Raw genomic sequence first — 23,014 nt, forward strand, 5'->3', positions numbered from 1 at the left:
CAGAGGTCGCCATGACTTCCAGGTGCACACACACACACTCACACACACACATTAAACCCTCCCCCCCAAAGAGGAATCCCTTCACTTCAGTGACAGCCTCACCGGTTGGTTGAGAGCTGCCACAACCACATTCATGCCGGCTCAGGGTTCCAAGGCGAGGTCACATGCCTCTCCACTCAGCTTGCAGCTCCAGGGATGCTGTCACGGATGGCCATGGGGATCAGCATTTACTGTGCTTTGGCCCATGGGTGTGTGTGTGTGTTCTCCAGCAGTTTCTTCCACACATTGGGGGCCTAGTCCTGCCACTGAGCCTGCAACTTGGTAGCCAGGCCTTCCTCCCCCGGCAGCCTTCAGACGTAGGTGGCTGCCACCTCATTAGGGGGGGCAGTGCCAACTATCTCCATCTATACTGGTTCCTGGGTGGCCTGGAGCCTCTGCCACATGCATGGCCTGGTGCGTGTGGTGCTCACTCCCCCATCAGATGATCCAGTGGCCTTTGGCGGAGGTGGCTACTGCTGCACAGGCATCTCCAGCTTATTGGGCTTTGCTTGGCCTGGGTCCCACAGGCGGGGAGGTTAGTTCAACATCTTCCCAGTCCCCGTCCATGGTGGCTCAGGCGGAGGGGGAGCTCACAACATCCAGCTGCTTCATATTTTTACCCTGGGGCCCAGGTTCACAGCACTGGTGGCAGGAGCGGGTTGGGGAATGGGTTTGCCCCCCCCTCCAGGCAGTGTAGGGGTGTCTCTCTAGTGTTGCACCACTGGCTTTCCAGTCGGTGCATGTGGGTTTTCCTCTGCACCCCCCCACCCCAGCCCATGGGGCCTTGCAGTGACGACACACCTACTTGGAGCTTGACAGCTGTGGCCTTAATAAAGTTTGTATCTCCAGTACCTGGTATTACGTTTATGGCACACATGGCCCAGCCCAACGAAGTGACATTTATGTCCATTCTAGCCCTCATGACAAATGAGTTTGACACCTCTGTCTTTCAGATGCAAATGGAACACACACAGGTCCCTTTAAAAGGCAAAAAGCAAAGGAAAAATACTCCTTATACTAACAAGGCTGAAGATTCTAATTGATGCACTAACAATACTATCCTAAACAGTGGCAACCAAGTAAAGGCCAAATTAGATGTGATTTTTTTTTTAAAGAGAAGGCTGGATCTTTGGCTCGAAATTAGCTTCTGCCTCTCCCCCCATGGTGGCTTCCTGAACAGAAATGGCGGCGGGGGGGGGGGTATTTCCCCATTTTTGCAGCTGCATGCATAGTAGAAAAAATGGGGGGAATTACTCCCTCCCCGGGTGATTTCAACTCAGGGAACTGATGTGAGGAAGAGGAGGCAGAAGCCCCCACTCACACCACAGTTCCAAGCTGAACTGGGCTCCCACTGATATTTAAAATATTTCCTGCAAACTGCTGCAAGGCTGCAGGGAAATGAGCCTGACTCTTTAAAAACCATCACATTTGGTTTGGCCCTAAATCTACTAAAGTCAATGGCCTTAGCCAGGTGCGACTCTGTTTAGGATGGCCCTGTAAGGAAAGTGTAAATGGGAAGCCAAATGTTATTACCATTATTTGGGTATGCTTCCCAGGTTCCTTTCCCTCCTGTTGAAGTGTCCCTTACAAGGTTTCACATGTGCAAGTACCTAATCAGCTTCCTATCGTAAAATCAGACATTCCTTTTTCCCTTAATGCAGGGGGCGCATGGCATTTTAGAGCCCCACTGGGGAGGGAAGTGGGGCATAAACATCTAAATGACAAATACACTATTTTTCTTTATTACTTGTAAAGTCAGGCTGCGGATGTGGCCTGCATTTTTGTAGTCATTCTAATATTTCCAATTTGTGATAGGAATCTATCAGTTTTGACGACAAAGTTTTCCAGCATACTCTTGTCTTATTTTCTTAAGTCATGCCTCCAATTTATTTTTCCTGCAAATTACAGTGTGGTATTATCACCTGCTATTATTTGCTGGCCCAAATGGGTAAAGAGAGTGTTTTAAAAATTAAAACAACTTCTGGCGCTGGGAAAAATACACAAGTTGTCATTATGCTCTATTGTTCTTTAGGCGGAACGAGGTTCTCTTTCAGCAGACAGACACAAAAGACAACTGAACTCATCCATGACAAGCAGCTTTGCAGACTAGGAAGTGCGCAGATACCACACAAAAGGCCAGTGGGGCGTACAGATTAGGAATACTACACAGGGCCCAAAGTTGAGGGTGGCTGGTAAGGACATGTGGGAAGATAAACCTGTTTCAGAACCTAGGCGCTGCTAACAGGCACGAACAGGCATGCAACCCGAAATTGGTTTCATTTTTAAAGAAAGTTCCCTTACATATCTGGGGCCGCAGCAGAGAACAAAATCATTGGCCTAACCTGGCTGGTCCAGGCTAGCCTGATCTGGTCAGTTCTCTGAAGCTAAGCAGGGTCAACCCTGGTTAGCACTTGGATGGGAGACCACCAAGGAAGTTTGGGGTTGCTATGCAGAGGCCCTGTTAATACGAGCCCATTTGGGCCGGGAGCGGGACGGAACGGGGGCGGAGCAAACCGGCGCGATCCCACCTCAACATCTGGGGAGCGTGCCGGATCCGTCCCGGATCCGTCCCTACTGCGCATGTGTGAGCATGCGCAGTTCGCCAGGCTCCCCTTCCCACCGTCGCGTTCTCCCCGGCATCTGATCGTGCCGGGGAGCGTTGCGACGCGGCTCGGGGGATCTGTGAGATCCCGCCGCGCCGTCCCAACTTTGCTGCGGCTCACATTAGCTGCAGTACAAGCGTCTTATTCCCTGCCGTGTGGCAGGGACCAGAGGCAGGCAATGGCAAACCACTTCTGAATGCCTCTTGCCTTGAAAACCCTACAGCAGTGATGGCGAACCTTTTAGAGACCGAGTGCCCAAACGGCAACCCAGAACCCACTTATTTATCGTAAAGTGCCAACACGGCAATTTAACCTGAATACTGAGGTTTTACTTTAGAAAAAACAACCCATACAGAATTTAAGATGATCCAAACAAAGTAAGGAAAGCAATCCCAAATGCTTTCATTTACTTACAATTATTTGGCAGAGAATCGGTCTGGGCCTGTTTGGGGCGATGGCACGCGTGCCCACAGAGAGGGCTCTGAGTGCCGCCTCTGGCACGCGAGCCATAGGTTCGCCACCACTGCCCTACAGGATTGCCATAAATTGGCTGCAACTTGAAGGCACTTCTTCTACCACCACGAGGAATATCACACTGTAAACCATGTATAGCTGATGGAATAACGTAAGAAGGGAGTGATACAGATGTAATACAGGCAGAGTTTACCTGGGGGGGGGGGAACGTCAACAAGCAAGCACGGCAAAGATTGATCCAGCAACCCGCATGATGCAAATGAATGGAACAAGCAGAACTATCTATGCAGAAGGGGAGTCGGCTGAGATCTGACAAGGAAGCCCGTGGTTCCTCCAGAAATGCATTTGTATTAAGCCCCGGAACAGTTATGGCATACTCAAGAACCCCGCAGACTTTTCGGAGCTGAAAAGTAAATCTCCTTAGCAAGTTCTCTTTTACTCTCTGATTAAGATGGATGGGTTGAAGCTTTTACATATGCAGTAGTTCGTTTTCGTTTTCATATATGCTGACAGGTTCATAATAGCTCCTTTCTCTTCTCTGGGAGGGCTAGGAGGAGGAAGATGCTGTAAAGTACATCATCACACATGCCTCAGCTGCCAAAGGTGACAGTAAATAGGAAACCCACGGCAGACAGGAACTGGCTGAGCATCCTCATCCACCCCCTCCCATTCTTCTGCATAAGGTTACATCTCTCCATGCTGCAGACAATCAACACAACAGAGGGGGGGGGGCGAGTTGGGGGGTTAATGGCTGTGCTGAAGGAAAGCTAGACAGCAGTGCCCTCGTGTGGAGAGAACCTGATACTGCCACCCATAATGACCAAATGGGGAGAGGGAAACCCATGCATCCAATCTTATGCAATAAGGAAATCACATCAAGCGAGGACAGGTTGTGGTTCAGAAAGTAAAGCATTCCCCTGCATCAACACAAATACATGAACTCCAGCCTGATTGGTGGGAGTATAAAAACCAAACACGACAACCATTTGATAGTAGTTGTTTTATTGGGCACAGCAGGTCACAGACACCCATATGACCCAATCAGTCCTGTTAGCAGCAGAATCCAGGGGAGCAGGGCAGAATCCCATCCAAGAGAGAGAGAACCAAAGCCAGAAGCTTGGACAAGGCCCTTGGCACAAAAGCCCTTTGTTGCCATTTTGCCAAGGCAATCTCCCCTGCTGGTCCATGAAGCGAGGGGCCAAGGGCCAGTTCAAAAGGAAAGACATCATGCTCGTTCAAGCCTGGACTTTGGAACAGCCTAGGCAATGGGTTTTGTCTGCTCCCCCTCTCCCTGGCAAAGAGACTCATCAGAAAAGGTACCACACAAGGACTGCCTATTCCTCACACAAGGAAATGGATGCTCCAATTAGTCACACATACATACAAACATGCACGTAGTCTCTCTTTCTCGTTCAAATACACAAATGAGCATTACCATCTGCTCAGAGCCTTTTTTCCCATCTCTCTCTCTTTTTTATAGTGTCACATTTTAGGGTTTTTGCCCAACGTGGCTTTCACGCACATTTCTGCGCTCTCTCTCTCGGTAGGGAAGTGTGGACGGCCCCATGCTCGGCTCCATCTGGGCACATTCCACCCCAACTTAAGGGGGAGGAATAACCCAGCAGGTGCAGCTGAGGGTTGCTATGGTAAATGAGGTACAGCAGCATCTTGTCCTGGAGAACCCTTTCTGGCTTGATCCCGGATCCCAAGACGGGGAAAGCAGAGACTAGCACTGTGATCCCGGGATAAGACAGGAGCATTCACTCTCCATTTGCACAAGGGAGCCCATTAATCTCACATCCCCCGGACGGTGAGTAGGCCTGAGCCACGTCAGGTGAGGGGGAGCCCAGAGATTTCAAGTAGAGACTGGGGAAGGGAGGGCAGGAGCACTGGGGCTGCTCCAGGCAAGATAAACAGTTCCGCCAGGTTCCTGAGGGAAAGCCACATGGGCCGTGCCTCCTCAACAGGGGGTTTCAGTGGCAGCCTACAGAATCCAGAGCAGCCTCTGTCTCAGTTGGGCTCCACGTGCCTCTGGTCTTCCAGGTCCCACTGGCTCCCTGGCTCTAGTCCACACCAGGGGTGGAGGGATCCCTGAACAGAATGGCCTGTATAAATACTATTCACATTGCCATCCATGACTCACATGGCACGCGTGCCACAACTAAGGGCACCAGGCAGCCATGACCCAAAACATACATAGCTACACCCACCCACCCCAGCCGCTTGATGGCAAAGCATCCTTCAGTGGTGGTTGCTGGGATTGTGGCTCCAGTCCTGCAGAGGGCGCTGTGAGTCTGTGGAAGACGGCACAGGCTCTGTTCTGGCGTCACCAGTTGGCTTTCACGGCATTGATGTCGCTCACTAGGTTCTGAGCTAAGCAGATACCAAAGATCTGAAAAAGAAAATTGAGGATGAGGCGTGTGGAAGGAGGCATGTTTATGCTTTCTGCTTCTCTGTCTCTCACACACACACTTGCTGAAGTCAAGGTTGGACTAGGACCTGGGAGACCCAGGTTCAAATCCCCACTCCTGCCATGGAAGCCCCTGGGTGACCCTGGGCCCGCCACTCTCGCTCAGCCTAACCCAAATTCACCAGGATATTGGTTTCTTATCTACCTCCCCGTGTGACTGTTGTGAGGATAAAATGCAGAAGAGGGGAACCACGTAACCTGCTTTGGGTCTCCATTGGGAAGAGAGACAGGATAGAAATGAATAAACAGTTGATGAGGCTCTCTACTTGTGATTATTTCCCCACAGATGGAGTGAAGGTAGGGGCTAAGGTTAAATCCTGACCAACTTCCCCATTTCAGTAAAGCAGCAGTTCTAACTGAACCCTAGTGGCAAAATGGAGGAGTCAAAAGGGAAGAATCCACAGCCTCTGCCCTCGTGGCCTTTTTTGTTGTTCAGTCGCACAGTCGAGTCCGACTCTTCGCGACCCCATGGACCAGATCACGCCAGGCCCTCCTGTCTTCCGCTGTCTTCTGAAGTTTGCTCAATTTCATGTTTGTTGCATCGATGACACTATCCAACCATCTCATCCTTTGCCGTCCCCGTCTTCTTTGACCTTCAATCTTTCCCAGGATCAGGGTCTTCTCATTTGGTGGCCAAAGTATTTGAGCGTCAGTTTCATTATCTGGCCTTCCAGGGAACAGTCAGGGTTGATTTCTTTTAGGATTGACTGATTTGATCTTCTTGCAGTCCAAGGGACTCTCAAGAGTCTTCTCCAGCACCATAGTTCAAAAGAATCTATTCTTCGGCGCTCGGCCTTCCTTATAGTCCAACTCTCGCAGCCATACATGACTACTGGGAATACCACTGCTTCGACCATGCGGACTTTTGTTGGCAGGGTGATGTCTCTACTTTTTATTATGCTGTTTAGGTTTCCCATCGCTTTCCTCCCAAGGAGCAGGCGTCTTTTAATTTCATGGCTGCAGTCACCGTCTGCGGTGATCTTGGATCTCAGGAACGTGAAGTCTGTCACTGCTTTCACGACTTCCTCTTCTGTTTGCCAAGGAGTGATGGGGCCGGATGCCATGATCTTAGGTTTTTTTTTATGTTGAATTTCAAGCCAACCTTTGCACTCTCCTCTTTGACCCTCAGCAAGAGGCTCTTGAGGTCCTCTTCACTTTCTGCCATTACAGTGGTATAGTCTGCATATCTGAGGCTGTTGATCTTTTCCCCAGCAATCTTAATTCCCGCTTCTGAATCATCCAGGCCGGCATTTCGCATGATGTACTCTGCATACAAATTAAATAAGGAAGGGGACAATATACATCTTTGTCTCATGGCCTAAGCAGCCACAACTGTGAGGCTCCAGGGCTGGTACAAGATATTTTGGGTCCGGAGGCAGAAAATCAGCATAGCCCATTTCCCTTTTCATTCCGTACAAGGAAAGACAATCTGCTGGGAAGGCCTGCTGCACAAGCTGCACCGCTCTTGCAGAGGTAACAATAATTTTGCACAAAACAGCTCCCCTAATGGCAGCCCAAATCTCCTCCAGCCTTGTGGCAGAGATACCTTCCGGGTGGCTGGGCTTCACAGTCATTTCCTTCCCACCGAAAGGTGGTTTTTACAATCATTTCATGTTACGGTTAAGTGGAAGACACGTTTGATAGTCAGCTCCTTTCCTGACGTGTGACTGGCAGGCTTCAAAGGATCCAGCGTGTAAATTGCATGAGGGAGAGGAGCCCAATACCACAGATGGATCTGTGCCCAAAAACACCCTATTACTACTATTGTTAATGTTTAATTACCGCGTGGGTAGTGTACGATACAGAAAAATTGCAGCCTATGTTCAAAAGGCTCAAATAAAACAGGGACCGGGGGACATGGCCTTTCGATGTCAGAACAAGACAATTATAAAATGATAGTGGAAGGAGAAATCAAGAACACATTAAACAAACCACTGGTGATCTGTGACTGGATCTCCCATATTTGACAAGTTCTCTCATCATCAGTCATAGAGGGGGGGGGCATGGCATTAGCTCCTCCCTCAGACTAGGGGAAGCCTGTTTCCCCCTCTGGGGTAGCTGGCACAACCGGAGAACTGATTTACGGCAAGAAAAGGGCAGAGTGGAGTGGGTTTGAATCAGTGAAGAAGAAGAAGAAGAGATTGGATTTATACCCCGCCCTTCACTTGGAGTCTCAGAGCGGCTTACAAACTCCTTTCCCTTCCCCTCCCCACAACAGACACCCTGTGAGGTGTGTGGGGCTGAGAGAACTCTTGACAGAAACTGCTCTTTTTCAAGGACAGCTGTGCCAGAGCTTGTGAGTGACCCAAGGTCACATCAGCAGGTGCACGTGGAGGAGTGGGGAATCAAACCCGGTTCTCCCAGATTAGAGTCCGCACACTTAACCACTGCACCAAACTGGCTCCCTGTGGCTGTGTATTTAGACATTTTTAAAGAAATAGGAGATCTGATCATGGATCTCCAAACTCCAACCCCCAACCCAGTGTACCGGGAACCATATTTTGTGGCTGAATACGTCCCCCATTAGTGAGTGCCCAGAAGATAGAGAAACCACCTCCCTCCAACATAGTTCAACTTCTGCCTCTTGGAGGTGCTCAGCTAGGTAAGGAGAAAAGCATGGAAAAGAAACCAAATGCCCCATTGCCTGTTTCTGAGGTGCCATTCCTGATGTGCCCTCACGCCAGAATAACAGAGTAAGGAGTCATGCCAGGGCCAGAATGCCCCAGCAGCCACCGCAACAATAATCCACTTTTGACTTATCCCAGGAGGACAAATGTTCCAGAAAAGCTTCACTGTGAGATTAGCCAGTAAAGCTCACCTTGGGAATAATTTGGGTGTGAAAGACAGACAGAGTACCAGGTTTATCTAAGCAGTCTTTGTCTTGCTGTTGAATCCTGGGGTGCGGGGAGGGGGGGGGAACCAGATGTCCTGTAAGCACTCTTACTATGAAAACTGTCATTCTGCAAAAAACTTAATTGCTTTAAATTGGAAATTGTTTAAGGTACTAAACTGTCACAATGGAGATCTAAACTGTGGGACTTGATAGTTTCAGATAAAATCGCTATGCAATTAATAGCTTTTGACAATCCGAAAGGTGTTAATAATTTTTTGGAAAAATGGTTTGTGTTTTTTGAATATCTTACTGCTTGTCAACCCCGATTGTATACACTACCTCAGAAATATAGAGACTTTGTGTTTTATTAACAAGTATTGTACGCATGGATAACATTTCTCTTCTTGTTTATTAAATGTTGTTGAAAGATACTGTATACAACTAACAAGTAATACAGGATGTAAAAATATATAAAACTCAATAAAAATGCTATTTTTTAAAAAAACTGTCATTCCACACCCCACAAAAACTTTCTAGCACAGGCATCTGTTGGAAATGCATGTGTTTACAATGTCTGACAATTCAGTCATTATAGGGTTAACTTGTTTGCCTAGTATTGCTATTGTTTAGACTGACCTGGAAGGGATACCTGGCAGTAAGACAATGGGGAATTAGCCCGGAAAAGTAGCTTCTATTGTGATACGGATTGGTTTTTTGTTTCAGGTGCTTTCCTTTCTAGGGGTCGAGAAGAAGGACAGATTCTCCATTATCTGTGTTAGTGTTGACTATAGACAGCTTAGAAAATGTAGCTGTTAGTGTTATGTTTATTTGTAGTTATCCCGTGTACCTTTTACCCTTAGAAATAAAGGTTTTTAAAAGCAAAGAAATCTCTTCTTTCCAATAGAGCAAGATCCATTGATAGTCTGAGTATTAAACAGTTTTGACTATTTTACAACAGCATCAACAACCTTAACATAGAGGGGGGAAATACCTGGAGCAGGGCAATGCCCACAAAGGTCCCAGCCACCACAATGAGGTTGTCCTGGAGCCACTTCTCAAACTGGACAGCGCATCCCTTGGTATGGATGAAGGTCTGCTGCTCCAGCTCCTGCAAAGGGGGGAGTGCAAGTGGGTGAGCAGCCCTGAAAACACCTAGAAGGGCTTTCTTCCACAGCTAGGAGAGCATACTTAGGAAATAAAACACGACTAAGCAAGACAGTCCCTCTGCATCCAGTGGCCCAAATGCCATCGGTTTCACAGCAACTCGTCTCAAAACTGAACACCCATCCAGACCCACAACCAGTGTTCCCTCTAAGCTGAATTAGTGTGAACTAGCTCACAGTTTTTTAGCCTCTGGCTCACACATTTTTGTCTCAGCTCAGGGAGGATGGCTACGAGCAAACTCATTGATGCAGTAGCCAAATTGCTTGCTCACAACTTTAATGCCAGGAGCTCACAAAGTAGAATTTCTGCTCACAAGACTCCGTAGCTTGGAGGGAACATTGCCCACAACCCCCAATTCAAACCCTGGTGGAGGTGACTTGGTTCTTAACTTGTTACTTGACCCGTAACCCACTTAAGGACACTAATGGTGCAATCCTAAATAGTGTTACACTCTTCTAAACCTACTGCCTTCAATGGATTTAAAAGGGTGTAACTCTGTGTAGGATTGCACTGCCACTTGTTCTGTCTCCAGTCCAGCCTTGTCTCATGGCCACAGCCCACCCAGCATATCCCCTGCCTCCTCCCACCATGGCCTCTGGCTCTCACCAATTTAAGGCGGACATCATAGCCACACTGGGTGTTGAGAACGTCCTCCTGGGGAAAGAGCAGACACAAAGCTGATCAAACCATCTTGCGCGACTCAACGGCCACTTTCCTAGAAGGGATTCATTGTTCCCTTCTCCAGTATTTTATTTGGCAACCCATATCCTCTCACACTGCTCAGCAAACCCCTCTAGCCCTTCACCCACAGCAGTTCCAGGACACATATAGCTGTGTCAGTCCATTTAATGCAGACATTCTGGGCCAGATTGGATCATAACCTGATATGGCCTACTGCGTACTCTAAACACGGATCGATTCTGTCCAGCAATTATTTTGGCATGTCTAATTTCAAGCGTGTCCTCCAAAGAAGCAGATGCTATCTGGATCTAGTGAAAATGTGAAGCTCCACCCCATCCTGAGATTGGTGGTTTCTGGGATTAGATGTGGGGCTTATTACTCATGGGGTTAGATGTGGGGCTTATTACTCATTCAAAAGGAACCTCACCGCAGGATCTTTGACACAGCAGGAAAAGGGTACTCCACATCGCTCCCGGCTGGGATTGGAGTCTGTGCAGTTGAAGTAGATATTGAAGTTCCAATCATTCGGCCCATGAGCACCACAGCAAGACCACTGCAGAGGGAAACATTTTTAGACTGGGATGAGCATCCAGCCAAAAGTCATGTCTTCCAGCAGCACTAACACACAAACTAATGGACAGGACCCTTGTAGGAAAACGTACTACATGGGGCCAGTGTTCCCTCTAAGCTGAGTTGGTGTGAGGCAGCTCACAGTTTTTCAGCCTCTGGCTCATACATTTTCGTTTTAGCTCAGGACGGACAGCTCCAGAGCAAACTAATTTATGCCAGTCGCTCACAAAGTAGAATTTCTGCTCACAAGGTCCGACAGCTTAGAGGGAACACTGCATGGGGCAAGGCGTTTTGACCTTTTACGAGTCACATGAAGCCAATACACACTGTTCCCATGATGTTTAACAAGCCCTGAAGTTTCATTATCAGGCACCAGATGGCGGGGTTGCCTCCAATTTGAGCCTCTCTCATACCACAGGAAGTCACCAGAGGGAGCCACTACAAAACGTGGGATTACCTCAGTCTACAAACATGGGATTACTGGAGTGACAGCCAAGTGAAGGGTGCTACCACCGGTGTCATTTGCACACTGGAGCTGAAACTCTGTCCCACAGCTTAGAGCAGCGTGCCTCCATTGAACCTATTCCGTAGCAGGGCTGCTTTAAGACATTAGTGATACTGGGGAAGACAAGCATTCAAAAAAACCCTCTTTTCCCAAACCTGACTGATTTTGGAATTCGAAGGATGCAGGATGAGAAAGGATCTTCATGGACATTTTTGCAATCATCCACTCACAGAAGGCAAGTTAACACTTACAAGGCCAGGATTATGATGACAAATCACTCCACCAACACATTTTGCAGCACACAAAATGGTGGGTTCCTGCTCCAAGGATCTTACAATCGAAACACAGGGAGCAGAACGAGGTGATAAACAGGAGAAAAATATAAAGGAAATCCATGAAGTTTCACTAGTAGAGGGATAGGAACTGCGGCCTATACTACTGTACGGTATTGTGGCCTGTGCTACTGTACCGCTGCCTACCACTGGCAGTATGCTCTGCCTATGTAATGGCATGTTTAAAGGCTTGTGCTTTGTTTTAGCTCTTCTTTAGATTTCTGCCTGCTTTCAGATTCCTGCAGTCCAAATCCTATTGCACTGTTCATTGGATGTCCCATCCTGTTGACTGTGTGTGACTTATGCTACGTAATCCACCCTGAGTTTCAGTGAGAAAGGTGGACAATAAATATCATAAATAAATTCATGTCAAGCATGCATGCTTAAGTTTACTTTCACTAGGGAAGGGGTTGTCCCAAAAGCCTTCATGGAAACTACGGGTTTGGGAGAGAGGTGGGATCATGCAGGGTTTCTGGGAGGAGGAGGTGTCCGAAGGAGTCGTTTGAGGGAGCAGGAGACCTTTGGACCATTGAGGGTGGTGAAGCTGGAGAAGCGCAGAATGCTGGCAGGAACGCCTCAGGATGCATCGAGGAATCATTCTCAAGCCGCCCTGTGGCATGCTGGGGCTTTCTGAACAGGGTGAAAGGCACGGAGCTCAGGGGAATCTGCACAACTCACATATTCCTGAGCAAAGTCAATGAGGTTCTGCAGGTCAATGTCATCACGGTAGGCCTTGACGTTGTTGTTGATGAAGAAGTTTAGCTGGTCCTTGATCCAATCCTTGAAGATGAAGGCCAAGACGCCAGCTGTCAGCTCCAGGAAAAATATAAGCCCCAGGAACACTGAGAACTGAGAGGAAAGCAGATATAGGGAGAGACCCTGGGTGTCCAAGCAGTCTAGGTGTATCAGTGAGAACCACTGTTTCATCCTGCTGCAGGATAAGAAGTCACCTTTACACTGACTGGGCATCCACAGCTCATGGGGAAAGTGCATGGTTGACAAAGCTGTGGCATCTCAAAGCCACAGCAATATCAAATGTACGACTCGAACAATGAGCACTCATCTTGCCCACTTCTTCTATGAAGAGGCATTTCCTCCACTGCAGTGGAAGGAATTCAAGTTATTACTGTGCCTGCTCCAAGTCTGTTAGGAAAGGTATAGAACAAACAAACAAACTCCAATAGCACCAGGAACAGAATATGTACAGTCTGGTCACAATCCTATTCTGCCCTTCATTCTATATCCCACTCCCCTCGCATCGAAGAATATTAATGCCCTTTGTACTTCTTCCATTCTAAGCACTAAATCCCGATGGCCCTAATCTTTCCCGTGCTGCCAAAGGAAAACCCGCAACCCTCCGTGTGCCAGGGTGGCTTTCCTTTAGACCACTGCCTTAGCTCCCCCAGCCTGATGCCATTCCTGTCTAAGCCAGCAGTACTACAAGCGAGGGAGTGAGGCTGGGAAAGAGAGCCGCTTGTTTAAATCCACAACAAGCTCTTGACCACACTGAGATTCAAACCAGAGACGTCCACCTCCTGTCCACCCTCCAGGAAGAAAGAGACTTACAAACTTGAGGAGGAACGTATTCTCCCTCAGGGCCCCGATGCAGCCTGCGAAGCCCAGCACGAACATCACCCCTCCAACCACGAGAAACAGCCAGACGGGGTCAAAGCCGCCCAAGTCTGTGATGGACGACAGATTGGAAAGCACGCCCTGCAGACAGAAGGGAGCGGAGGGTGAGGAAGAGGTGACTGAACTCTGTTCGGCAGCCAAAGACACTTGCAGCCACAGTCAAGCCTCACCCAAAGGAACAGACACCACTGGCCTGACCCAGGCTTGGCTGCTCTGAGGCTTCATATGTCACGTCTCTACCCTTTGGCTGCGGCTTCCATTCTCAGCTTTCTACTGTTACCTGGTTTTGTTTCTGCTGCTTCATACATGAGTGTGGCTTTATAGCTTTCGCCTGCTGCACTGGAATTTGATTATTATGCCCTTAGGTGCCTGCTGCTTTTAGTTATGGCTTTATGGATTGATTTTGATGTTACATTGTTTTACAGGGTTTGGTGTTTTATTTGTTTTTTTCATTTCCTTCACTGTCAGCTGGATCACAAATCTGCCAGACCAAAAAAACCCAACAACAACCCAACCCTCTTCTGATGTTATGTGACCATGCGGGCACACAGCTATCAGATTGCAGCAGCTCTCAGATGGGAAACGGCTGGCAGCAACAGCTGGAATTAGGAGAGGAGAGGTGACCCCACCCTGGCAGGGGGTGGGAGGCTTTGCAGGATGCAGCTAATATGGAAATCTCTGCACTTTCTGTATCCCAAACTGAGAATGAAGAAAGGGAGAGCAGGGATACGTTTCTAAGAGAATGCAGCACCACGGATACATACTGAACAAGTTATATTAGCAGTAAGCTGCCAGTCCTCCGACTCTTGCTGCTTACTGAGCTAGGAGCCTGTGACGCCTCTTCTCCACTCACACAGAGTGCCTGGCACCCTCTACAACCTCTCCTTCAGGTTATGGGGTTACATGTAGGTCAGGATGTCACCCTTCTTGTGGCTTGTCTCTTTTAAAATCTACAGAGAGTCATGACTATCTCACGCCTCAGGTCCTCTCACTCGCAGAGACATCCACAGGGAGGGTAGCCTAGCCCCCTTTTTATAATCAGCCCTCACTCACACAGAGCTACTAGGGGTGGGGCTCAAATACTGTTCCAATCACTCACTGCCACCTTTCATTCATGTACTATAATATAAATATAGACTGAGGTATTAAATTGTGTGTGAGGTTCTTTCCTTTAGACACGCAGCCCACAGGGTTAATCAAAGAAGAAAGCTTTTATTTATGATATAAACAAAACAGGAGGAAAGTAAAGTATAAGAAACAATGTTTCACTTCCTTTGAACTCCTGAACTGAGGTCCCATTTCTACAACTTGAGATCCTTTGGTTACAGTTTGACTATTTTCAGCCTGCTTTAAGCAGCTCTTCTGCACAGTTACACTAATTCAGAACTCCCCTTCTCACCTCAGCGCTTAAGCTGTCTACTTCTCTACCAACCCTCTATCTGTCATTTGGTTTTTCAAGTCTCCCCCTCTCAACATTCCATCAGCTCTCACTGGCTGCTCTTAGGGACAGGCTGATCCCAGCCTTTCCGCCACAGAGCCGAAATAGGGTTAGAACTTGTAGTGGTGACTACCTTAGGTGGTTTTAAAAGATTAGGGCAAATTCATAGACGATGAGTCTAACAACAGCATACAGGGGAAGGCTTCATAGCCTGCTTGTGAGCTCCCAGAGACATCTTGCTGGCCGCTCTTGTAAACAGAGTACTTGATGACAAGATGGATCCTGGTCATGCAACTCTTTTCTTTTCTTTTTAAGTACTGGTACTAAACTCTGGCAACTCTTAGATCTTCAAGGGACCTGGGACTTCCCAAAGACTATCAGAGATGCTAGGTAACCCCAATGCTCTGTTGCTTCCCTCACCCCACGGAATGCAGAACGCCCCCACCAAAACTTTTCCCAGCAAGACCTCCCCCCAAACACTGTACATAACTTTCTTCTATTAGGTATTATGGCCCAGAACTTGTGAGTGAGTCACAGGGCTTGGATTTCTCTTTGTTCTCAGGGCAACATTCATTCCGCAGTATGTGCTGTGATATCCAATGTAAATGCCACTTAGATTGATATCCAGGGGTCAGGAGAGAAGGACAAAAAGAAAACCAGGCTGTCTGCATACATGTCTAATGGCCAGAGGGAGGGAAGGGCATGATTGCCTTCCAGCTGAACCAAACACAACAAGAGTGATGTAATCAGGAAGAGATGTTGTGAATGGATAAAAGGGCCCAAGGGTCCAAAGAGAAGCAGACATCACTGAATGGCAACACTTTCGTATAGGTCTGGTTCACACACAACCTGATTTCACAAGAGCTGATGGCCTGCAGCTGACCCAACTGAAAAGCACAGTACTGGAGGTGATGCAAAGTCATGCGGAAGTTCTGCCTATGGCTGCAGATCTCTGATGGATGGCTCATTTGCACCTGCAAGTCTTCTCTGGGTGACGCGGGTTATCGATCTGTATGCATGCTCACTGTGCCACTGATAAAGAATACAGGCTTGGAAAGAAGTGTATGCTGGCACCCCAGTCCAAAAGACATTTCACTTGGAAACTGGCTCCGCTGATTACAATAGAACTTACTTCCACTTAGGTGGGTTTCAGACTATTAAAAGGTAAAGGTAAAGGTTTCCCTTGCTCGAAAGCCAGTCGAATCCGACTCTAGGGTTGCGGTGCTCACCTCCATTTCAAAGCCGAAGAGCCAGCGCTGTCCGAAGACATTTCCGTGGTCATGTGGCCGGCATGACTAAACACCAAGGCGCACGGAACCCTGTTACCTTCCCACTGAAGTGGTACCTATTTATCTACTTGCAATTTCTTGCTTTTGAACTGCTAGGTTGGCAGGAGCTGGAACTAGAGATGGGAGCTCACTCCGTCATGCAGCACACTGGGGTCTCGAACGGCTGAACTACCGACCTTCCACAGCCTGCAGTTCAGCGTCTTAACCACTTGAGTCACCGCAGCTCCTTTCAGACTATTACTTGTCTGCATTTTTATGTCCTCTTCCATTTTCTTATATGTCTCAAATCCTTCCATCCCAATCTGATTTTAAGAGCTGGTGCTTCTAAGGAATGTTGATCTGGGATGAAACAGTTGGGCAGTACAGGATCAGCAGTCTACTTTTTATGCCCCCCCCCCAACATATTCAAAGGTTGCTTGGAGAACCGGTCATAATGCAGGGTGTTGTTGGGTTCAAGTGTCTAATAACCAAGCAAGCAGCATTTTCTCATGCCATTTTTTGGGTGAGCACCAAGTGACAAAGCAAAATGACTTTTGAGTGCCACATTACTGGTACCAACCAGAACATTCCCCTTAAGATGCTCGAGGCACTGGCAACACTCACCTTTTCTGCCCATGCCCACAGACCGATGGCCAGGAAGGCAGCCCCCAGCAACTGCAAAAGAGCGAAGACCACAGTCAGGCAGGGTGTAACAAGCGGAAGCCACAAAGGGCATGATGCCCTGCTCATGCTCTAAAGGCATCTTCTGTACAATAAATCCACCAGCATTTCCCTCTCTCACAACCAAAGACTTCTGCCAGGCACTGCACATACAGATGAGATATACGACCATCAGTCCTAGTAACATCCTTCATCCTGGTACCTTCCTCACAGACTCAGAAAGGATCTAAAGATATCCTTGTGTTTATCAGCATCAGTGAGGTTGAAACCATGGGGACAGAACTAACAAGAAACTAGTATTCCCTCCCCACCCCCCAGCCACCCAAGGCAGTGTAACAATGGGCATCTCCAAAACGCCAGCCTCTCAAGCACCGTTTCCACCCACCATCTATGTCCATGCAGGTCCTCACCTGGCACTCCAGCTAACTGGAACCTAAAGATATCTCCCTGGTCTCATGGCATGATCAGGGGAGGAGCTTCAGTACATGTCTGACCAACTCTTACCTAAAAACGCTATGTGGGACAATCCAAAATGAAAAAAGGCATAGTGCTAGAAGACAGATGGCACTCCATCAACTACTGGGAAAGAGCTGAGGACAACTATGAGTAGTGCTATTCTTAATGGCGCAACTGGACTAAAACAGAAAGGACATTCAGTTTTTTATGTGAATGGATGCAAAAGGAGTCCAAAGCTGTTTGACACATACAATAGGAATATGGAACATGAGAAGTATGAATCAAGATAAGCTCGAAATTGTAAAATGAGAAGGGAACGTTTAAACATTACAATCCTGGGAGTGAGCAAACTAAAGTGGGCTAGATTAGGGCATTTTCAGTCAGAACATTACAAAATCGTTTTGCTCTGGAAATAACAAACACAGAAGAAACAGAGTTGTTCTACTAGTGAGGCATGATGTAGCAAAAGCAGTTAGGGTCTATAATGCAAAATCTGAATGAACAGTATCAATCAGACTTCATGGAAAGCCTATCAACAAAACCATCATTCAAATTTACACCCAAACTACAGATGCTGATGAGGAAGAAATTGAAAGGTTTTATGCAAGTGTCCAGGAAGAAATTGATCACACACCTAAACAAGATGTGCTGATAATAACAGGAGACTGGAATGCAGAAGTAGGAAACAAAGCAGAATCAAATATTGTTGGAAGATTGTAGGAGCACAAAATGAAGCAGGAGAGTGACTCACAGAATTCTGTGAAGACGATAATTTGTTCATTGCTAACGCATATTTCAGGCAACCAAACACACAACTGTATATGTGGACATCACTAGATGGCCAATACAGAAATAGAACAGGTTACATAATCAGAAGCAGAGGATGGAGAAGCTCTCTTCTCTCTGCTAAAACTAGACCAGGAGCTGATTGTGGTACAGACCATGAACTGCCAATATCAAAAATTAGAGTAAAACTGAGGGAAAACACCAAAACGTTCATAGTGCCAAAATACAAACTAAGCAACATTCCTGAAGAGTTTACAGATCATGTAAAGAACAGATCTGCATTACTAAGTTCAAGGAAGAATACACAAAAGACTGTTTCTGTAGGCAAAAGAAATAAAAAGCCTTGACAGATGACTGATGAAACTCTTAAAATTGTTAAAGACAGCCGAGAAACAAAAGTAAAAGGTGACAGAAATACAATCAGAAGTTTAAATGCAGTGACAGGCACATAGAGACAAAGAGAACTATTCTAATAACCAGTGTAAAGAAATAGATGAGACAACAAAAAAGGAAGAACAAAAGATATGTTCCATGAAATCCAAGAAATCAATGGGAAATTTAAAGCGCAGTTGCGCATACTGAAAGATCAACAGGGAAATACAGTAACTGAACAGGAAAAAATAAAGAAAAGATGGGAACAATACACTCAAGAGATGAAAAGAAGAGATAAAAAGATGACAAGTTTCCTTCCAAGAAAAATCTTTTGAAGAAGAACCTATAGTTTTAGCAAGTGAAGTGAAAGTTGCGCTGAGAGCAATTGGGAGAAACAAATCACCAGGAGCAGAGGGGATATCAACAGAGCTATTCCAAGCCACAGAAACAGAGTCCATCAAAATCTTAACAGAAATATGCCAACAAATATGGAAAACAAGCAATGGGCCATACACTGGAACTGCTCAATCTACATTCCAATTCCCAAAAAAAGGAGACGTCAAAGACTTCAGCAACTATTGGACCATTGCTTTAACTTCTCATGTAAGTAAACATATGCTCAAAATCTTGCAACAAAGACTGTTGCAAGATATGTGGAATGAGAAATGCCAGATGTTCAAGCTGGATTCAGAAAAGGAAGAGGCACTACAGGTCATATTTCAAATTTGTGTTGGTTACTGGAGCATACAAGAGAATTCCAGAAGAAAATCAGCTTGTGTTTCAAAGACTACAGCAAAGCTTTTGCGTGTGTGGATCATGAAAAGTTATTGCTAGTTTTAAAAGAAATGGGTGTGCCACAACACCTGATTGCTTTGATGCACAACCAGTACTCCAAATAAGAGACTACTCTTAAGACAGAATATGGAGAAATAGAATGATTTCCAATTGGTGTTATACGAGGATGTATTTTATCCCCCTATCTCTTCAATCTATATGCAAAATGTATCATAAGGAAAGCTGCACTAGATTTAGATGATGGCAAAGTGAAAATTAGTGGAAGGAACATTAACAATTTGAGATATGTAGACATAACTGGCAGAAAATAGTGAAGACCTGAAACAACTCCTGATGAAGTTAAAGCAAAAGTACCAAAGCAGGATTACGGTTGAATGTCAAGAAAACTAAAGTAACGACCACTGGGAAATAACACACGTTTGACAATGAAGAAATTCAAATTGTTCAAGATCTTCTGTTCCTTGGCTCTATCATCAGCCAAAAGGGGAGACTGCAACCAAGAAATCAGGAGGAGATTGAGACAGGGAAGGGCAGCCATGAAAGAGCTAGAAAAGATTCTTAAATGTAAGGATGTGTGGCTGGCAACCAAGATCAAGATGATTCATACCATAATACTCCCCATTACTATGTATGGGTGTGGAAGTTAGACAAAGAAGAAAGCTGACAGGGAGAAAGTCGATTAATTGAAATGTGGTGCTGGAGGAGAGTTTTATGGATATCATGGGCCCCGGTCACACTGGGGGAAATAGGTGCAGCCGAAGTGCGGCTTTTTTGAGCCGCACCAAAAGAGAAGCGCGGCGGCGGGATCAGACAGATCCCCCCCAGCCGCCGCGGAGTTCCTCCCCAGCACGATCAGATGCCCGGGGGGGGGAGGGGAGCCACAGACCGCAGAGTGAGGCGAGCCCGCTGCGCATGCATGTGCAGTTCGGCAGGACCTTGCATGCTGCGGGAGAGATGGGCGCGCTGGCGATCACACGTCCGCCCCTGCAGCGGATTTTTCGGTAAGTACTAGTGTTTCGTAGGGTTGTTTTTGATCCGCATCTTCAGCCGGAAGAGACGGATCGGAGACGGGTGCGCACCGCTTCTCAGATGTTGCAGTGTGATCGCACCGCTTGATGTGCCCCCGATCCGTCCCTCTTGTGGATCAAAGCCTCCCGTGTGACCAGGGCCATGGAGCACCAAAAAGGCAAATAAATGGGTTCTGGATCAGGTTAAACCTGAACTTTCCCTAGAAGCTAAAATGACTAAACTATCATACTTTAGTCACATTATGAGAAGACAAGACTCACTGGAAAAGACAAGAATGCTGGGACAAATTGAAGGCAGTGAGAAAAGAGGAGGAGCCAACATGAGATAAAGGTAAAGGTTCCCTTGCTCGAAAGCCAGTCGAGTCCAACTCTAGGTTTGCGGTGCTCATCTCCGTTTCAAAGCCGAAGAGCCAGCGCTGTCTGAAGACGTTTCCGTGGTCATGTGGCCGGCATGAGTAAACACCAAGGCGCACGGAACGCTGTTACCTTCCCACTGAAGTGGTACCTATTTATCTACTTGCAATTTCTTGCTTTCAAACTGCTAGGTTGGCAGGAGCTGGAACTAGAGACGGGAGCTCACTCTGTCATGCGGCACACTTGGGGCTTGAACTGCTGAACTACCGACCTTCCACAGCCTGCAGTTCAGCGTCTTAACCACTTGAGCCACCGCAGCTCCTCAACATGAGATGGACTGACTCAATAAGGAAGCCATGTGGCTCTCAGTTTGCAAGACCTGAGCAAGGCTGTTGACGATAGGGTATTTTGGAAGTCATCAGTTCATAGGATCACCACTAGCTGGAAGTGACATGACGGCACTTAGAACACACACACACACTCACACAGGAGGACGGAACACAGGAGGATTCTCACAGCAGCAGCGGCCTAATTCTGCAGTGTGGATCACATTGCAGTTCTGACCCCACTGAGGCCTGCGAGGTTTTTAGATTCCTTGATCTCTCCAGCAATGCTGTTTCCCTCTGAACAGAAAGTGGCCTTCTTTGAATCAATGTCAGATTGTTCCCTGATCCTAACGGTACCCACAGAATCACCATCTCTAATGATAAGTGAGACTCTTAGCAAAGGCACAATCCCTCCTTCTTTGATCAAGCTTACAAGGCCAGTGTTTGCCTTCCTGACTGCACAATATATCAAATTGAGTTCCCCTCGTTTTCTAACGCCATCAGCATCACACATACACACGGACATGGGCCCTTATCTAGCAAGCACTGAGAAACAGAAGGCTGAAAACAGAGCCTGGAGCCACTAGAAGCCTGACACAGCGTAGACAACAGCCACTCTGTTCCCACGGTGGGCGTCAACATTCCAGAAACAGCAGCAGCAGTGATCAGAGCTCTTCCCCTGCCCACAAATTAAACTTTACCCTCTTTTTATGGCACTTGCCTCTTGCCTGGGAGGACACACGAGTTGCTGAGATAATGCAACACAGTGGTACAGTTACCAACGCCATTGAAAGGGGACACAATGCAATGCCACAAGTAAACAGACTCTGCTGCTTTGCCTGAAGCTACTTCACACCTCGCCATGCTATGACCCAAGCAAAGTCATAGCGTTTCTTTACGTCTACCATATTTTTATCCTGCCCCTTCTCCAAAGAGCTAAAGGCAGCTTACATGGTTTCTCCTCCTCCACATTATCTACACAACAGGCCTGTGCGGTAGGTTATGCTAAGACAATTAACTGGCCCAAGGTTACCCAATAAGTACTGAGCAAGAGCAAGTGCATTACTGCTGTTTTAACACTGGAATGACTCTTGCTGAAGGTTAGGTGGAGAGAAAAGATTTTCCCCCCAAGAGAATGTCATGATAAATAAGCAAAGTCCTCCCTACAGGAAAGGACAGAGGTGCTAGAAGAATCTCAGCATTGTATACAATATAGCCAGGAAATCCTGCCATTCTGATAATTTCTCTGTACTGCAAATGTACTGCAAATTATAGAATTACCCTCATGCAGGATCAGTTCCTCTGAACTCTTACCAAATTTTCAGCAATTTCATTCAAGAAGGAGAAACCCTTGAAATAGCTCCAGCAGACAGAAAATAAAGCAATTACTTTCAGGACTGGCTGACTGCATCTGGAGCTTGGCAGGCCTTTGCTCACATGCCTCAAACGTGCAACAGAGACAACAATTAGCAAAGAAAATTCCTGATGAAAATATAAGTCAGGCAGCCTTAGAGATCACCTATAACTACAACTCACAGAACTGAAGGTGGCAGGGTTTGGTCATCATTACCTGCAAACACCTTGTCCATTCCTTTGGCCCCATTGCAACCTCGGGTAAAAATGGTTTTAACATAGCATTGTCAAAAAAATAACACATGAAGAGCGCTGCTGGAATAGACTGAAGATCTAGCATCCTGTTTCTTAAGAGTTGCCAACTAGATACCGCTGGAAGGCCTACAAACTAGGAGAGGCCAGCCCACCCCACCAGTAATGGGAAATCAGAGGTATAGAGTTTCCTTGTAGCCATCATGCCTAAAAGGCAGTATTACTACTAGCCTATCCTTCGTGATTTTGTCTAATCCTGTTATGAATGGCTAAACTAGTAGTCATCACCATGTGTCGGCAAATTCCATAAGTTATTTTTAAAAAAAATATTTTATACTGTTTTTCAATAAACAATTTGCAAAGTAACCTACACAAACTAACTAGAACAAAACCCACAGCTTCCTGTATCAACAAACCATATCATAATCAACAGGAAAAGAGAGCTTAAAACCCCAAATCCTAATGACCACAAACAGATTGAAAAATAAATGTTTTTCTGCCTTTGAAAGGGTAACAAGGAGGCCCCAAATATATGCACAATTATGTGTTGTGTGAAGAAGTACTTCTTTTGTCTGAAGAATCAATTTCATTCAGTGGACCTG

The 23,014-nt window shown here is 46.8% G+C and overlaps 1 protein-coding gene across 2 annotated transcripts in view; it reads right to left on the reverse strand.

Moving 5' to 3' along the window:
• Positions 1–4,122: 4,122 nt before the first annotated feature.
• The window catches only part of TSPAN17 (tetraspanin 17), a 33,292-nt gene continuing 14,400 nt past the window's right edge, over positions 4,123–23,014 (reverse strand). For both annotated transcript variants that reach the window (XM_015412516.1, XM_015412515.1), the window contains exons 2-8: positions 16,634–16,684; positions 13,238–13,384; positions 12,350–12,520; positions 10,692–10,817; positions 10,190–10,237; positions 9,411–9,527; positions 4,123–5,508 (exon numbers count right to left, since the gene is read on the reverse strand). In XM_015412516.1, the coding sequence (XP_015268002.1) occupies positions 5,443–5,508; positions 9,411–9,527; positions 10,190–10,237; positions 10,692–10,817; positions 12,350–12,520; positions 13,238–13,384; positions 16,634–16,684 (726 nt within the window). In that variant the 3' untranslated portion in view covers positions 4,123–5,442. The remainder of the gene's footprint in view (positions 5,509–9,410; positions 9,528–10,189; positions 10,238–10,691; positions 10,818–12,349; positions 12,521–13,237; positions 13,385–16,633; positions 16,685–23,014) is intronic.

The sequence above is a fragment of the Gekko japonicus genome, unplaced genomic scaffold, assembly GCF_001447785.1.
Source record: "Gekko japonicus isolate JY-2015 unplaced genomic scaffold, Gekko_japonicus_V1.1 scaffold100, whole genome shotgun sequence".
Lineage (NCBI taxonomy): Eukaryota > Metazoa > Chordata > Lepidosauria > Squamata > Gekkonidae > Gekko > Gekko japonicus.